Source organism: Hemiscyllium ocellatum, chromosome 12, assembly GCF_020745735.1.
Source record: "Hemiscyllium ocellatum isolate sHemOce1 chromosome 12, sHemOce1.pat.X.cur, whole genome shotgun sequence".
NCBI lineage: Eukaryota > Metazoa > Chordata > Chondrichthyes > Orectolobiformes > Hemiscylliidae > Hemiscyllium > Hemiscyllium ocellatum.
Genome location: NC_083412.1, coordinates 30,625,437 through 30,643,083, shown reverse-complemented (window position 1 = coordinate 30,643,083; position 17,647 = coordinate 30,625,437). Strand labels below are relative to the sequence as shown.

Sequence of the window (17,647 nt, the reverse complement as noted above, 5' to 3'; positions counted from 1 at the left end):
GTAGTGTTAGGTAAGGGGTAAATGTAGGGGTATGGGTGGGTTGCGCTTCGGCGGGTCGGTGTGTACTTGTTGGGCCGAAGGGCCTGTTTCCACACTGTAAGTCTAATCTAAATCCATCCTAAAAGCACTATGGGTGTATCTACTCCCAAAGACTACAATGGTCCAAAAAGCCAGCTTGCTGCCACTACCTTCTCAAAGGCAATTAGAGATGAACAATAAATGCTGGCCCTGGAAATGCATTAATAAAAAAAACAATTGATCAGAAAGCAAAGCAATCCGCTGAACAAATTGATAGAGCAGATATGATTTTGTTGTTGGACGATAAGTCAACAAGTTCAAGCACAAGGTTGTAATCCTTTTTCTTTCAAAAAAAAGAGAGATCAGTATGAGTGACAGATAATAGTAAGTAAAAACCAATCCTTAGTTACAGATATGAAAATCACTAGTCCACCAGGAAGACATTTACAGAGGGTGAAGTAAGATGTCCAAAGAGGTTCAAACGTAAGAAGCTTACATACATCAACACAGATGTATCAGCAAACTCAGAAGAAAGGTTTGCTTGTGAAGCTGAATGGGTCAGTTTGTCTTGATGGAGATGTAACCAAATAGTCAACCACTTTTTGCAGCTGGATAAACATCCACCCCCCTACACTGAAGATTTATATGTAAAGATGGGGGGGAGTGGGGGGAGCTAACCTTCCCAAAGCTGGATATGAGCCACGTGTACTTGTAATTGTGGTTAGGTAAGGATTTGCAGATGTATGCTACAATACCCATAAGAGTTTGTACCAATTTATGAGACTGCTAATTGGGGTATCGTCAGCCTACCCCAGCTCGTCATTTATCCAGATAACGTGTTAACAACAGGGGAGACTGAAAAGGAACATTTGCAGATCTTGGATGTAGTCCTTAGATGTTTCCTGAGCAGATGTACCCCCTACAAGGGAACAATTTGTGTTCTAGGCATCGCAAGTGACCTATTTGAGCTACAGAGTGGACAAAACAGGGTTACACCCATTGGAAGATAAAGTGAAGGCAAACAAAGGTGCCTGACTCCCACATCTGTACCAGGGCTTAGGTCCTCCTTTGGGCTGGTGGATTATTATGGGAAGTTCAGACATAACCTGGCCTCCATCCTGGCAACTTTGTATCAACTCTTAAAAAAGGGTCAGCCTTGGAAAAGACTGTGTAGCCAAGCCATAGCTTTCAGTGAAGTGAAGAAGCAGCTATCATCCTCTAAGGTGTTGGACACATTGTGAACCCAGTGAGGTCTGGTATTGATATGTGGCATTGGGGTAGTATTAGCTCATAGGTAGCCCAATGGAGAGGAATGCCCAATAGTGCATGCCTCCAGGATCTTGGCTCAAGCAGAACTTAATTATGCCCAGATATAGAAGGAAGGTTTGCCAGTCATATTTGGAGTCAGAAAATTCCACTAATACCTTTACTGACATAAATTTGTATTAATAACGATCACAACTCCTGCTTGGAATGTTTAAAGAGGACAAGGGAGTTCCAAGCATGGCATAGTATTATGGGGAGCAAGAGTGATTGTCCCGAGCAAAGATCACCACTGGATATTGGCTGAACTTCAAAATTAAGATGTTGGTGAGAGGTTATGTTGTAGCCAAGTTTGGATGCAGGTATAGCTGCACTAGTGGGGCAGGGTGCTAACAAGGACAGAAATGACTGCCAACAACTTCCCTATTGTGGGAATGACCAGGTAAACCCTGGATTCAGTTACACATCATCTATGCAGGTCTTTTCATGGGGTCAATGTTCTTAGACATTGTCGATGCCCACTCAACATGGCTGAATGTGCCAAGAGTTCATTCATCAAACACGTAGACAATGATAGAAGAAGAGCACACAACTTTTGCAATACACGGATCTCATAAAAGTTGGTCACGGATAATAGGTCATCATTCACCAACAGGGAATTTGAGCATTTCCTAAAATTAGATGGCATCTGACATCTAAGAATAGCTCCATACCAATGGCCTGAAAGAAAGAGCAGTCCAAACTTTGGAGGGAGGTTTAAAGAAACAACCTACAGTTTCATTAGATACCAAACTGCCCCACTTCATTTTGATTGTAGGATCACCCCTCATGCAACAACAGGGACAGTTCCACCAGAGTTGCTAATGGAGATAAGAAACTGTCCAGGTTAAATCTGATGCACTAAGCAAAAGATACAGTTTACTTTAGAGGCTGAAGTTTTATGTAGGAACCACAGAAATGGCCCTGCATAGGCTTGATTGACGGAACGTCAGTTCCAGTGACATATAAAGTGATTGTAATGAAGTCAGCTAGAAAATATGAGCACTCTGACTGGGGCTGTTAAATCCTGTTTATCTGGAGCTGACAGATAAAAACAGGAGTGTCAGCCATCCTGTTCACTCTGAGAGCTGGCTCAGAGGGAGTTGGATCGGTGTCAGGGACTCCACATGCAAATAAAGGTTGACTGGCTGATGGGATACCGGTCTCTGTGAGGTATTTCAGTTACCATTACGAAATCTCCTACTAGCAACACATTGGAGGTTACGTTTGGCCAGATAATGAACTGGATGTGCCACATAAATAGTATGGTTACAAGGGCAGGTCAGAAGCTAGGAATACTCTGGTGATTAAGTCACCTCCTGACTTCCCAAAGTCTGTCCACCATTAACAATGTGCAAGTCAGGAGTGTTATAGAATGTTCTCCACTTGCCAGGTGAGTGCAGCTCCAAACACACTCAAGAAGCTTGACACTATCCAGAACAAATCAAAGCTTGATTGTTTATGGATATTGTGCCGTACAGTCTGTCCACTACCGGTACTCAGTAGCAGCAGTGTGTATCATCTACAAGATGCATTGCAGATATTCAATATTCTTCCAAAACCACAGTTACTTCCATCTAGAAAGACAAGGGCAGCAGATGCATGGGAATCACCCCTCTGCAAGTTACCCACAAAGTTACTCACTGTCTTGACTTGGAAATATATTGTTGCTCCTTCAGTATTACTCCGTCAAAATTCTGGATCTCCTTCCCTCAGGGCCTTGTGAGACTACCTAAACCAAATGGACTGTAGCGATTCAAGAAGGCAACTCACCATCAGCTTTTAAAAGGCAACTAAAGACAGTGGATAAGTATTGGCCCAGCCAGCGATGCCCACATCTCACGAATGAACTTACAAAAGTTCCAACACTGGATCATTCTCCAAGCATGCCAAGCAAATTGGCAAAGAGAAAGGAGTCCTCATTTGCCGATCGGATTCATAGAGTCATAGAGATGTACAGCATGGAAACAGACCCTTCGGTCCAATCTGTCCATGCCGACCAGATATCCCAACCCAATCTAGTCCCACCTGCCAACATCCGGCCCTATCCCTCCAAACCCTTCCTATTCATATACCCATCCAAATGCCTCTTAAATGTTGCAATTGTACCAGCCTTCACCACATCGTCTGGCAGCTCATTCCATATCCATACCACCCTCTGTGTGAAAAAGTTGCCCCTTAGGTCTCTTTTATAACTTTCCCCTCTCACACTAAACCTATGCCCTCTGGTTCTGGACTCCCTGACCCCAGGGAAAATACTTTGTCTATTTATCCTATCCATGCCCCTCATAATTTTGTAAACCTCTATAAGGTCACCCCTCAGCTTCCTACACTCCAGGGAAAACAGCCCCAGCCTGTTCAGCCTCTCCCTATAGCTCAAATCCTCAAACCCTGGCAACATCCTTGTAAATCTTTTCTGAACCTTTTCAAGTTGCACAACATCTTTCCGATAGGAAGGAGACCAGAATTGCACACAATATCCCAACAGTGGCCTAACCAATGTCCTGTACAGCCACAACATGACCTCCCAACTCCTGTACTCAATACTCTGACCCATAAAGGAAAACATACCAAATTCCTTCTTCATATCCTATCTATGCGACTCCACTTTCAAGGAGCTATGAACCTCCACTCCCAGGTCTCTTTGTTCAGCAACACTCCCTAGGACCTTACCATTAAGCGTACAAGTCCTGCTAAAATTTGCTTTCCCAAAATGCAACACCTCGCATTTATCTGAATTAAACTCTATCTGCCACTTCTCAGCCCATTGGCCCATCTGGTTAAGATCCTGTTGTAATCTGAGGTAACCCTCTTCACTGTCCACTACACCTCCAATTTTGGTGTCATCTGCAAACTTACTAATGCTCGCATCCAAATCATTTATGTAAATGACAAAAAGTAGAGGACCCAGCACCGATCCTTGTAGCACTCCACTGGTCACAGGCCTCCAGTCTGAAAAACAACCCTCCACCACCACCCTCTGTCTTCTACCTTTGAGCCAGTTCTGTATCCAAATGGCTAGTTCTCCCTGTATTCCATGAGATCTAACCTTGCTAATTAGTCTCCCATGGGGAACCTTGTCGAACGCCTTACTGAAGTCCATATAGATCACATCTACTGCTCTGTCCTCATCAATCTTCTTCAGAAAACTCAATCAAGTTTGTGAGGCATGATTTCCCACGCACAAAGCCATGTTGCCTATCCCTAATCAGTCTTTGCCTTTCCAAATACATGAACATCCTGTCCCTTAGGATTCCCTCCAACAACTTGCCCACCACTGAGGTCAGGCTCACCGGTCTATAGTTCCCTGGCTTGTCTTTACTGCCGTTCTTAAACAATGGCACCACGTTTGCCAACCTCCAGTCTTCCGGCACTTCACCAATGACTATCAATGATACAAATATCTCAGCAAGAAGCCCAACAATCACTTCCTCACCTTCCCACACAGTTCTTGGGTACACCTCATCAGGTCCTGGCGATTTATCCACCTTTAACTGTTTCAAGATATCCAACAATTCCTCCTCTGTTACATGGACATTTTGCAAGATGTCACCATCTATTTCCCTACAGTCTATACCTTCCATATTCTTTTCTACAGTAAATACTGATGCAAAATACTCATTTAGTATCTCCCCCATTTTCTGTGGCTCCACACAAAGGCCGCCTTGCTAATCTTTGAGGGGCCCTATTCTCTTCCTAGTTACCCTTTTGTCCTTAATATATTTGTAAAAACCCTTGGGATTCTCCTTAATTCTATTTGCCAAAGCTATCTCATGTCCCCGTTTGCCCTATGGATTTCCCTCTTAAGTATACTCTTACTTCCTTTATAGTCTTCTAAGGATTCACTCGATCTATCCGGTCTATGCCTGATATAAGCTTCCTCCTTTTTCTTAACCAAACCCTCAATTTCATCCAGCATTCCCCATACCTACCAGCCTTCCCTTTCTCCCTGACAGGAATATATTTTCTCTGGATTCTTGTTATCTCATTTCTGAAGGTTTCCCATTTTCCAGCCATCCCTTTACCTCTGCCTCCAATCAGCTTTTGAAAGTTCTTGCCTAATTCCGTCAAAATTGGCTTTTCTCCAATTTAAAACTTCAACTTTTAGATCTGGTCTATCCTTTTCCATCACTATTTTAAAACAAATAGAATTATGATCACTGGCCCCAAAGTGATCCCCCACTGACACCTCAGTCACCTGCCCTGTCTTATTTCCCAATAGTAGATCAAGTTTTGCACCTTCTCTATTAAGTATATCCACATACTGAATCAGAAAATTGTCTTGTACACACTTAAGAAATTCCTCTCCATCTAAACCTTTAACACTATGGCAGTCCCAGTCTATGTTTGGAAAGTTAAAATCCCCTACCATAACTACCCTAATATTCTTACAGATAGCTGAGATCTCCCTACGTTTGTTTCTCAATTTCCCTCTGACTATTGGAGGGGTCTATAATAAAATCCCAATAAAGTGATCATCCCTTTCTTATTTCTCAGCTCCACCCAAATAACTTCCCTGGATGTATATCTGGGAATATCCTCCCTCAGAACAGCTATAATGCTATCCCTTATCAAAAATGCCACTCCCCCTCCTCTCTTGCCTCCCTTTCGCTCCTTCCTGTAGCATTTGTATCCTGGAATATTCAGCTACCTGTCCTGCCCATCCCTGAGCCATGTTTCTGTAATTGCTATGATATCCCAGTCCCATGTTCCTAACCATGCCTTGAGTTCATCTGCCTTCCCTGTTAGGCCCCTTGCATTGAAATAAATGCAATTTAATTTATTAGTGCTACATTGTCCCTTCCTGCCCTGACTGTTTGACTCACTTCTGTTCTCAGCTGTACCTGTCTCAGATTGATCCCTTTCCTCACTATCTACCCGGGTCCCACCGCCCACCCCACCCCCACATCCAACCTCCCCCCACCACCCCCCACCTCCCCCCCTCCCCCCACCACCGATCTTACTAGTTTAACCCTCCCAAGCAGTTCTTGCAAAATTTCCCTGCCAGTATATTAGTCCCCTTCCAATTTAAGTGCAATCCGTCCTTCTTGTACAGGTCACTTCTATCTCAAAAGAGATTCCAATGATCCAAAAATGTGAATCCTTTTCCCATACACCAGCTCCTCAGCCAAGCATTCATCTGCTCTATCTTTCTATTCCTGCCCTCACTAGCTCGTAGCATTGGAAGTAATCCAGATATTACTACCGTTGAGGACCTCCTTTTCAAATTTTTGCCGAACTCTCTGTATTCTCCCTTCAGAACCTCAACCTTTTCCCTTCCTTTTGTCGCTGGTTCCAATGTGGAGAATAACCTCCTGCTGACCCCTCTCCTCCGTGAGAACATTCTGCACCTTCTCTGAGATCTTGGCATCAGGGAAACAACACACCATTCTGCTTTTTCTCTGCTGGCCACAGAAACATCTGTCTGTACCTCGGACTACAGAATCCCCTCACACAACTGATCTCTTGGAAGCCAACGTACCCCTCGTTGCATTAGAGCCAGTCTCAATACCAGAAACTTGTCTTGATAACTCGTGAATTAGATTTCTTTCCTGTACCTTTTTTTTATAACTAACAAATGAATGTGTTCAAAGAAAAGGAGCTGAAATCACATTTTTGAAAATAAGCTAGTGATTATTTTCCTGAGTTGCTCACAGCAGTGTCCTGAAGATTAATGTTCAATTCCTGGAGTGTTGACAACACTTATCTACTCAGTCTCTTTGCGAATAAAATGATATGGAGAATTAACAGAGAGAAACAATAGGGATTTTTTTTCAGGAGCAAGACAAGGTGTAGAAAGAATTCATGGAAAGAAAATTTGATCCTCATTGATCATGTCAGTAAAAAAGAACTTGATATATATTTTTATATTACAGAAGATTACAGATGTGAAGATACTGTATATAAATATTAAATTACATTTTAGAATATTTCTCCCTCAGTTGTCCCTGAAATCCCGTATGAAAAAGGGCCTGTGATTTTGGGAGGAGGCAGAAAAGAGATAGAGAAAATCCTGGCAAATAGAAATAATGGGAGAAAGAGTGAAGTGATAAAGAACACCATTCCTCAACCTGTAGCCACGCCCCATCCCCAGGAGCGGCTCCAGCCATTCGACTACGAGGATGGTATTTATATTGGGAACCATGATGAAAATGAACCTGATCTGGGTTACGAGAGCACTGCAGAGGAGATTGAGAACTACATTGACTCGGAGGAGCTGACTCCCAGGGGAGATGTATTTGGTAAGTCAAACTTCTTCAACATAGCAACCTAGATGATGTTTTAGCTTAACAGCGTAAGCTGTAAAGATAAATATGAAACATCTGTTGTAGCATTGCTCATGAACTTTGGGAGTATTTATTACCATGAAAGATCGCAGATTATAGCTCTGCAGAGATAGCATTTGAAAAGAGATTTTCATTTTTACTTATTATATTCCACTCAGTGTTAATTAAGCAAGATTATACAAATGCTCATTCTTTCACACATTAAGATTTAAAAGTAAAAGTTTAAATTTGGGAAAATTGCAACCATTAATCAAGACAATAACAAATAATAATGCACTTGCGTGATCTTAATGTGAAATAGGAGCTTCTGGTGATGTTATTTGGTAAAATTTAAGCCACTTCTCCGAATCATAAACTTGAGACTATGCTTGTTAAACTGAACAGAATACAGTGTAATAAGTGGATTAATGCAAGATATAAATGATCAGAATATTTGTTCAAACTCCTGATAACTGGAGAATTGTAGATTCTTTTCATTCATTCTGCAAAACAGCTCATATCCACGTTGGGAATGTGTTGTTATGAAATTTCAAGAATTATCATTATGCTGATGACAGCTACAACATACTGGTGAATATCTTTCCGTTTTGCATGAAAAAGACATGAACTAATACGTGAAACAAGGAAGTAAATATAACAAAAATATTGTTCAAATTATTATCACAGAATATTTAATATAATAATGTATTTAATTATTCCATAATGGAGCAACGGGTTTTTCATGAACACATTAAAGATATTCATTATCAATAACATATGGTGTTATTCAACCCACACAATGTAACTTTATTTACGTACAATGAGTCTGATTAGAGTTAGCCCCTTCTTCAGCAAGAGGGTGTATGAAGCATATGGCCTCTATTCTCAACCAATACAGTCTCCTTCCTTCTGGTAACATTTATTTTTATTTACTCTTGCTTGGATGAGAACATTGCAAACAGTCCATGAACTCAAAATGACCTGCTAAGTGTCCATTCACCTCATGATCCCAAATAAAGAATAGATCATGCTTTTGGGGGATCATTAATGCCAGGGTTGGCAGAGACTCTGATGTTTGGAGTGGAACCACTGGGGGAACACAACTTGCAGAAAACCCTGGTGTCTTCCTGCTGACAAAATGTGCTCAGTGTGGCCTCAATTTTACAAAGACAATCTTTCATCAAAAAGATAAATAGAAAACCACATGGAAGCACTCTCGATCAAAGCACTGGTACCTCCTGGATTATGTCATTGTTCAAGTCAAGGCTCTAAGTGCTGGCTGTATCAGTCAATCCATGCAAGGGACTGGTATCTGCTAGGCAGAACATTGACTTGTTCAGTCAGTGATGAACATCCACCTAACACCAAGACATTGAAAGATTCAAATGTCCAAGAGGAAGGAGGTCAATGTCTCAGCCCGAAAGCACATCAGTCAAACAGAGAAATTCCAAAAGCAGATCATAACCATCTTTGCAAACAATCACACACCCAACTCCATTTCGGAACTGTGGGCCCAAGTAAAATGAGCTGTACTGGCCACCTTTCTCCAGACCATTGGGTTTGAATATCATCATCATCAGAATTGGCTCAAGCAAAGCAATGCAGAAATATGCAAACTCCTGGAACACACACCGGCACCTTCATTGCCTGGCAGAACATACCAAGGTCTCAAAACAAAATGCAGCACTCCAACAGCTCAAGACTGACACCCAAAGATAAACCTGGAACGTAAAAGTCAGGTTCTAGGAAGAGAAAGTCCAAGCAAACCCAACAGTATGATGACTGTCAGGTAAAGTTGCTTTTGACGCCACTGGAACAATCTACGTACCAAGTCAAACAGTCAAAATCTCCTTTGTTCTCAGAATGATGTCGGTCTTCTTAAGAATGACATTGCCATCTCTCACGCTGGAAAGAACATTTCCAACAACTTCTCAGCTGTGAATCCACTGTGACAACTGATATACTCCGGTTACCAGGTTACTCCCCTGCCCCCAAACAACTCCTCCCCCCGATCCCAAACCCTGAATAGAATCTATGAGTGATGCACTACTGATGATACAGCAGCAACAAACATCCCTCATAGTATTCCAGATAATGTCATGAAAGTTGATGGACTTTGGCTCTCATCAAGACTCTTAACCTTTTAAGTGCACAGGATAAATGCAAAGGAATTACTCCCTCTCCCCCCGCCCCCAGCTTCAGGAATGAGACAATTGCAACTATCTTCCAGAAGGATAAATGCAGTCAAAATTATAGAGGTATTTCCTTCTTGACCATAGCAGGGGAAATCCTAATACAAATTCACTGAATAATCTACTTCCTGTTCCTGCAAAATCCAGTCAGACATAGTGTGGCCTCAGGTCTCCCAGAGGAACATCTAATATTTGCTGCCAGACAAGTCCAAGAAATATGTTGAGAACAATGCGAGGAATTCTTTATTGCATATTTTGTCCTGATGTAAATCAAGAGGCTCGAAGGATGACATCTAACAAGGATGTCAAAGCAACTCCTTTCCAGTCCTGTAGCTGCTTCATGATGATGTGAGGTAACTGTCTCGAGTGGAAGAGTTTTGTTTTATTTACATTTATTTTTGTCAGATGTATCTGCCAATTACAAAAATTGCTTCTCTCAACCACTCCAAACACCAAACTCCTACTCTACCTTTATATTGGTGTCCTTTCTTTTACCTTTCGATTGTCTAGAACTTCCAGTAGCTGTCACCTTTCCTCCTGTTCATTGGCATGGCTATCCATTCAATTGACTGCCAACCAGGAAATTGATCCAAAAGGTGATGATACTGTTCGTACAATCAAGTTTATCTGGACCTCCACATCTCTAGCCTTGCTGGGTTCTTTGGTCATTTTAACCACTTCCAAATTCTCCCTCCCTATTGGCCCAACATTAGAGTTCGGAGCAAAGTCAGTGACCTGAATCATTGACTGACTGTGCATCTGACTGCACAGGGGTCATGATCGTCATCCACCTGGGGTACTGGACATTAGATTTCTTGAGATTTTTCAGCCAGGCTGGTTCAGATTCTTTACTCTAAGCCAAATAAAAATCTGATTAGTTTCTAATGAGAACCATCTAATGAGAGTCTTTTCATGTCTTGGAAACAATATGTTCAGGACCAAACTGATCAATTAATGCACATAACAGATTAAATGAGAGCTTAAGTAACTAAATCAAGTGACCGGCCACCACTTTCTCAACAGGTTATTAGCAGAGATTGACAATGAGTACCATCGACACAGATCTCAGAAACAACAATGTAAAAACAGACAGGTCAAAAGACAAGTATATTACAGATTGTAGTGAGTGTGACAATGACTTATGTTATTTTTAAATAAGGGCCTGTTACAGTTACACTATCCAACAACTCGGAGAGAAGCTGAAGTTATTTACAATTCAAAGGTGTGATGGGGTGGTGCACATTAAAACCATGCAACAAGCAAAGTTCAGGGATCTGCTCCTGATTTTCTTATATTATGAAGCTTGGAAATTCAAAAACAAATTTCATCTTCCCATTTACTTCATCCAACCCTGGTTATGGCCCCAGATTATGGTCAGCATGGACTGGTTTCTGTGCTGCATGATTCTATGACTTTATGACTAAGTTGTCTGGATGATTTGCCAGCTCTTCATTCAGCCCTGGAGTCATAAAGTCATAGAGTCATGTAGCACAGAAACCAGTCCATGGTGACCATAATCCCAAACTAAACCAGTCCCACCTGTCTGTGCTGGCCCATTTCCCTCCAAACATTTCGTATTCATGCGCATATTCAAATGACTTTGGATGAGTTGTAACTCTATCCGCATTCACCACTCCCCCTGTAGGTTCATTCCACACATGCACCAACCTCTGTCTAAAAAGGCTTCCCCTTATGTCTTTTTGTTTTGCATCTTTCTCCTCTCACCTTAAAAATATGCCCCCAGTCTTAAAATCCCCAACTCTAGGAAACAGACACCTGCCATTGACCTTATCTGTACCCCTCAGAATTTTATAAACCTCCAATAAAGGTCACCCATCAACCTCTGACATTCCAATGAAAAAAGTCCCAGCCTATCCAGCCTGTCCTTATAACTCAAACCCTCCATTCCCAGCAACATCATAGTAAATCTTTTCTGAACCCTCTCCAGCTTAATAATATCCCTAATAGGATGACCAGTACTGGATACAGTACTCCAGAAGAGGCCTCACCAAATTTTCATTTTGAGTTCCTTCTGACCATGTAGACTCGAAAGCTACAAGTAAACCATTTCCACTAACCAATATCCCAAAGCCCTTACAGGCAATTACTGTAATTTAATGTTAACTATCATAAATGCCCTCCTTTCATTCATTATCCAGGCAATCAACCCCTCATACTTTACCTTAAAGATAGTTTCTATTTCTGCTGATCCTTAAGGGTCCTCAGCACAGTCTGCACAAGGCCACTGTTCCTTATGGGTCACCGGAGGGATATTCATGGCTGGTGGTCTCATAGAGTCATACAGCATGAAAACAGACCCTTTGGTCCAACTAGTCCATACCGAACATAATCACAAACTAAACCAATCCCACATGCCTGCTCCTGGCCCATATCCCTCCGAATCTTTCCTACTCATGTACCTATCCAAATGTTTTTTTTAAATGTTGTAATTGTACCCACATCCACCACTTCCTCAGGAAGTTCATTCCACATGTGGAGCACCTTCTGTATAAAAAAATTGACTCATGTCTTTTTAGATCTCTCTCTTCTCACCTCAAAATTCCTAGCCTTGAAATTCCCCATCCTACTGAAAAGACAACTACCATTAACTCTATCTATATCTCTCATCATTTTAGAAACTTCTATCAAGTCACCTCTCAACCTCCTATGCTCCAGTGAAAAGAATCCCTAGCTGGGGCTTGATCCTGTGAAAGTTCAGCTGAACCCACATCCTAAAGGTGATGCTGCAAGCATTGTTCCTGTTAGCATTTTCTGTCCAGCCCAGCCTGGGGATGTTTCTAAGAACAGAAGAAAAGTACATATTTTCTGATATCACTAGGTCTTTGAGCGATGCAACAGGAAACATGTTTCCGCTGATGGGTGAGTGCCGAACCAGAGGACACAGCTTAAAAATATGGGGTAGACCATTTAGGACAGAGATGAAGAGAAATTTCTTCACCTAGAGAGTGGTGGCTGTGTGGAATGCTCTGCTCCAGAGGGCAGTGGAGGCCCAGTCTCTGGATTCATTTAAGAAAGAGTTGGATAAAGCTCTCAAAGATAGTGGAATTAAGGGTTATGGAGATAAGGCAGGAAGCGGATACTGATTAGGAATGATCAGCCATGATCATATTGAATGGCGGTGCAGGCTCGAAGGGCTGAATGGCCTACTCCTGCACCTATTGTCTATTGTCTATTGTCTAAAAGTGTTTGCAACCAGCAAATTTTCCATAATAGATTAGTGTACTATCAAAGTATGCAATTCAACCTTACAGAATAATGTCATCACATTTAGTGGAGTTGGGTAAAGGTAGAGAAAATGGACTGGATGTGTTCATGGAGTTAAAATGGAAAGGTTTCAAGCTGACAATGCTGCAGAAATAGGCACTCATCAAAACAGGGTCTTACAAAAATTGAGGACAAACAAGCACCCAGCTCATGGATTTCTTTATTAGTTTTAGTTGATAAACTATACCCTAGAAGTTTGAAATATAACTTGTGCAGAACTTTGCAAAACTGTCAATATAGAGGAACAGGTGAATGGAAAGATGGGAGCAAGCCTACAATTCTGTTAAAGCTGCAAGGCAATTAGCTTTGGTACACCAGTTGCAGTGTTGACTTCCAGTTCTGGATATTGCTGCTGTGCATGGATTTCAGAGACCTGTGCCACAGGAAAGAAGATGAGAAGTAATGCCAGTGAAAACAGCTTGTTTGGATAAACTAGACACAACTTTCATTTGGATCTGCTACTACATTCCCTCTCCCAGCAGTGCTTAATACTATCAAATGGATGTCAACGGTTATACTTTCCAGTCATGGTGTGCTTATATGGAAAATATAATTCATGCAGTATCAGTGTCTTGAGTAGCAATTATGTATTTTGGAATATCCAAATGTTGTAGTCAATAGGCTTCGTAAGGTTTTCCATCCTTTCAAAAAAGTTCTGAGACACCATTTCAGGAAGATGGGTTGAATGCTCCCTCAGAAAAAAATGGCATCAAAATATCGAATTATAATTGTTAAAATAACTGTATTTCACATTGTTGGAAACAAATTATTAATGTTGTGATTCCACCAAGAGAAAATAAACCCCATTTCTCATCTAATGTACTGCTTTGAATGCATCACAGGTTCTCCATTTAAAATGTGAGCGAGCATTCCGCACTTTATCTTCACATTCCCATTACCATCATTAGGCCTGCAGCTAATAACTTGCTTTTACCTTGGCTAGTCTCTCAACACTTGCCATAAAATAAATTACTGTGAGGTGCCATCACTGTTGTTGTGTAGACAAGTGCTGCTGCATCTTACAAGTACCAATTAGATTAGTTAAATTGTTTTAGGTGATTCTTCTTCAAAAGGTGCCAAGGAATCCTGCACGTAAAGAGGTAGACAGAGCTCTGGTTTACTTACTTGAACGACAAGAATGCAGCACTCCAGTTAAATTCCTGCTTCAACTGGATTCTGCCCTCAAATCTGACTGTGGGGCTGAAAGCACAACCTTTCAGAGATGCAAGGACTATCAATCAAGCAATGTGTGTGGTAACATCACTGCAATGCGTTTCTCTCTGCCTGAGGTGAACCAATTGCGGGACCACTACAGTTATATTTTAGGATAAAATTAACAACGTGTTAGGTAAAAACAATGACTGCAGATGCTGGAAACTACATTCTGGATTAGAGTGGTGCTGGAAAAGCACAGTAATTCAGGCAGCATCCGAGAAGCAGTAAAATCAACGTTTCGGGCAAAAGCCCTTCACCAGGATGTTGCCTGAACTGCTGTGCTTTTCCAGCACCACTCTAATCCAGAATCTGGTTTCCAGCATCAGCAATCATTGTTTTTACCTAGTTGATTTTAACTCTATTGCAAATCCTCTTGCAAGGATGCCAGCCTTGAAGAAGTTTTCCTCCTCTCTCTCCAAGAATCTCAGGGAATCCCTCTCCCACTGCAACTCCCAGGTCATTTCCTCTGCCCTGAAGCTCTTCAACCATGTCCTGAAACAAACTCACTACCACAACCACATTTGCTTCCTCAGTGCCTGCCTCCGTAACCAACACATCCCACACGGACTCCGGACCACCTTTAAACTAGCAGAATTCGGATCTGAACAGGACAAACAGTACAGACTACAGATTCAAAAACACCAGCAATGGTTCTCCTTCAAGATCCTCCGCTCCACACTCGCAGCCATGCGCCGGCACCTAACCTCTCTACAGTCAGCCCTGCCTCAGCTGAGGGCCACACACTCTCAGAATTGCAAAGGGCCCCTCCTTTACTATATCCTCAGGAGAATTCATACTCTTAACAAAGTGTTAGCCAGAAATTATAATCAGGTTGCATAGGATAAAGTTTTTTTTGAAGAACAACAGGGGAATTCTTACTCAGATATTTTTAATTAAACTGTTCAACATATTATGATGCAAGTTTGGGGATAAGTGGGATTTGAACCGAGACCTTCTGGTCCAGCGGTGGGGAGAGTACCACAACACCACAGGAGGCATTAATACAGCACAATCTACAATGAAGTCAGATGTCTTACCATGAGGTAACACAATTACTGCAGAAGGAAGATTGTTTTTATAATTAACCGGTGCAGAAATGCTATGATGCACATTTGGGACAGGTAGGACCTAAACCCGCTAGCACAGAGGTAGAGATGCTACCTGCATCACAAGTCTCTTTGTTTTCATCTGTTTCCTGGCCAATATTTTATTCCTTAACCATAATCATTAAATATTTATCCCTTAACGAAAATCTTTAAACGAGATTACCTTGTCAGTATCTTGTTGCTGTTTATGTGGCCTTGCTATGCACAAGTTGCCTGCCATGTTTCATTCAAGTAGAAAAGCAACTTTATAACCAATAAAGCAATCCTGAAGTAAAGTAGTCGCATACAGGGGGTCAGCTCAGTTGGCTAGATGGCTGTTTTGTAATGGGGAGTGATGCGAACAACTTGGATTCAATTCCTGCACCAAACTGCAGATTACCATGAAGGATTCTCTTTCTCAACCTCTCCCCTTACCCGAGGCATCGTGATCCTCAAGTTAAACTCCATATCAGTCATCTCTGTCTCTAATGAGAGAGCAGCCCTATGGTCCTCTGGTGACTTTGCTATTCTAGACTGGGATGTCCTGAAAAATACTGGACAAATTCAAGCCTTTTCTTCCTAAATAGTGGTTCTGACTCTATTAATTGCCAGACTGTAAAGTGGACTAATTTACAACATCAAGATTTAACAGGTTTCCATTTCAACTAGACATCACCTTGAAAGCACCATCTGGTGAAAATAAACTCTTTGCAAAAGACTTCATTGAATATCGTCTGCTTGTTGAAAAATGTCCAGTTTGAAACTTAAGTCACCAAGAAACGTGTGAAAATGAATTATGTCACCAATTAAACATTGGAAATGTTATCTTTATTAAATAAAATTATTTTGGAGCCTGGAATTTCCCTTTCACGTAAGAGAAACAGTCCTTGCTGGCAGCTGTTTTGTAACTAGAGGAGATATTCAGACTAAGAATTAAACACAGGATCTCATGACAGAGAACATGCTTCGCAAATCATTACTGGCGTGTTTGAAGTAAAAAAGCAGTAATTCAAATTACTGCCCTGGGGTATGATCTTTATCATAGTTATTTTCAGCAATAGGCTAAACACTCTAGATTCTTCCAAAACAAGAGGCTACAGGCCTGGAAATTCCATAACTGGTTATGTGCATTTCTAGTGAAGCAGGCAAATACTCTGCAAGGGATTACCCAGGAAGTGATCATCCTCCCAGGAGACCTTAGCCATACCTTCTAATAACCTCCAAGAACAGTTGGCACATAAGCCCACGCATACGGCCAGTTCTTCATGTCAAACAAAAGTAGGAGCCTGATGAACCTATGCAGAAACCATTTGTCTCCCACATTTCTTCCGAATGAGGATCAAGCATACACAAGTTGGTACACTTTCGCCCTATGTTTACAAGGCAACATCGAGGGACAGCTGGTAGACACGGACAAGTAATAATTTGGAAAGGGCTTCTTTTCACCTCCTAAAAATAAATCTTGTGAAGTTGTGAATGATTATACCGCAGAGCCCTGAACTCGGGCACAGGAATTATGTCTGATGAACCTGTACCCATTCAGGATATTGCATGCAGATATAAACCTCCTGTTAGCTGATCATTACAATGATAGCTGTGTGCTGTTAATGGCTGCCTGCCTCAGCAGGGCACTTGAACTTTAGCCTGCACTACCCTATGTTAGTGCTGTGGTGGATCAATAGGAAGTCTCTTATGCTTGCTCAAGTGCAGCGATCATGGGGAGTACTGTTGTGCCCTACCAGTGGCTGACATAGAAAAGAAAGCGGGCCTCCCTGAAGTCTTTTTTTCACTGTTGCACTGGAGCCTTGGATGGAGAAAGAAGAATGGAGACAAGAATTGTCCTGTATCTACAGAAGGCCAAATGAGTAGGCAGAGAAACAAATAGCCAAAGTAAATGCCAGGAATTTAGCCTGAAGGATTTCGATACAGTTTCATGTATCCTCAATTGGGTACCCACTTGTCCAGTCCTATACTAAACAGTCTGGTTTTTAGCTCGTCTGGCCAATGTGGTCTATCATCCGAGTCCCCGATAAAAGAAATGGTTCTGATTGGGCCTCTCTCTGCTGTTTTCAACAGCAAGGAAGCCATCTTGCCTTCCTTTCTCGGGCCACTATTTACCATAGCAGTCAAGCCCTGACAATAATGATTCCTTTTTAATCTTGGGGTGGGGGGAGTGCGGGGGAGGAGAATAAATGTTTTGGGCATAAGCCCTTCATCGGGAATTGAAGAGCTCATGCCCAAAATGTTGATTTTCCTGCTCCTCGGATGTTTCCTGATTTGCTGT

At 41.8% G+C, this 17,647-nt stretch overlaps 1 protein-coding gene across 1 annotated transcript in view; it reads left to right on the top strand.

The window, feature by feature from the left end:
* egfl6 (EGF-like-domain, multiple 6) overlaps nucleotides 1-17,647 on the top strand; it is an 80,822-nt gene that overhangs the window by 50,005 nt on the left and 13,170 nt on the right. Inside the window, exon 9 of the mRNA XM_060833265.1 lies at nucleotides 7,263-7,562. Coding sequence (XP_060689248.1) covers nucleotides 7,263-7,562 — 300 coding nt within the window. The remainder of the gene's footprint in view (nucleotides 1-7,262; nucleotides 7,563-17,647) is intronic.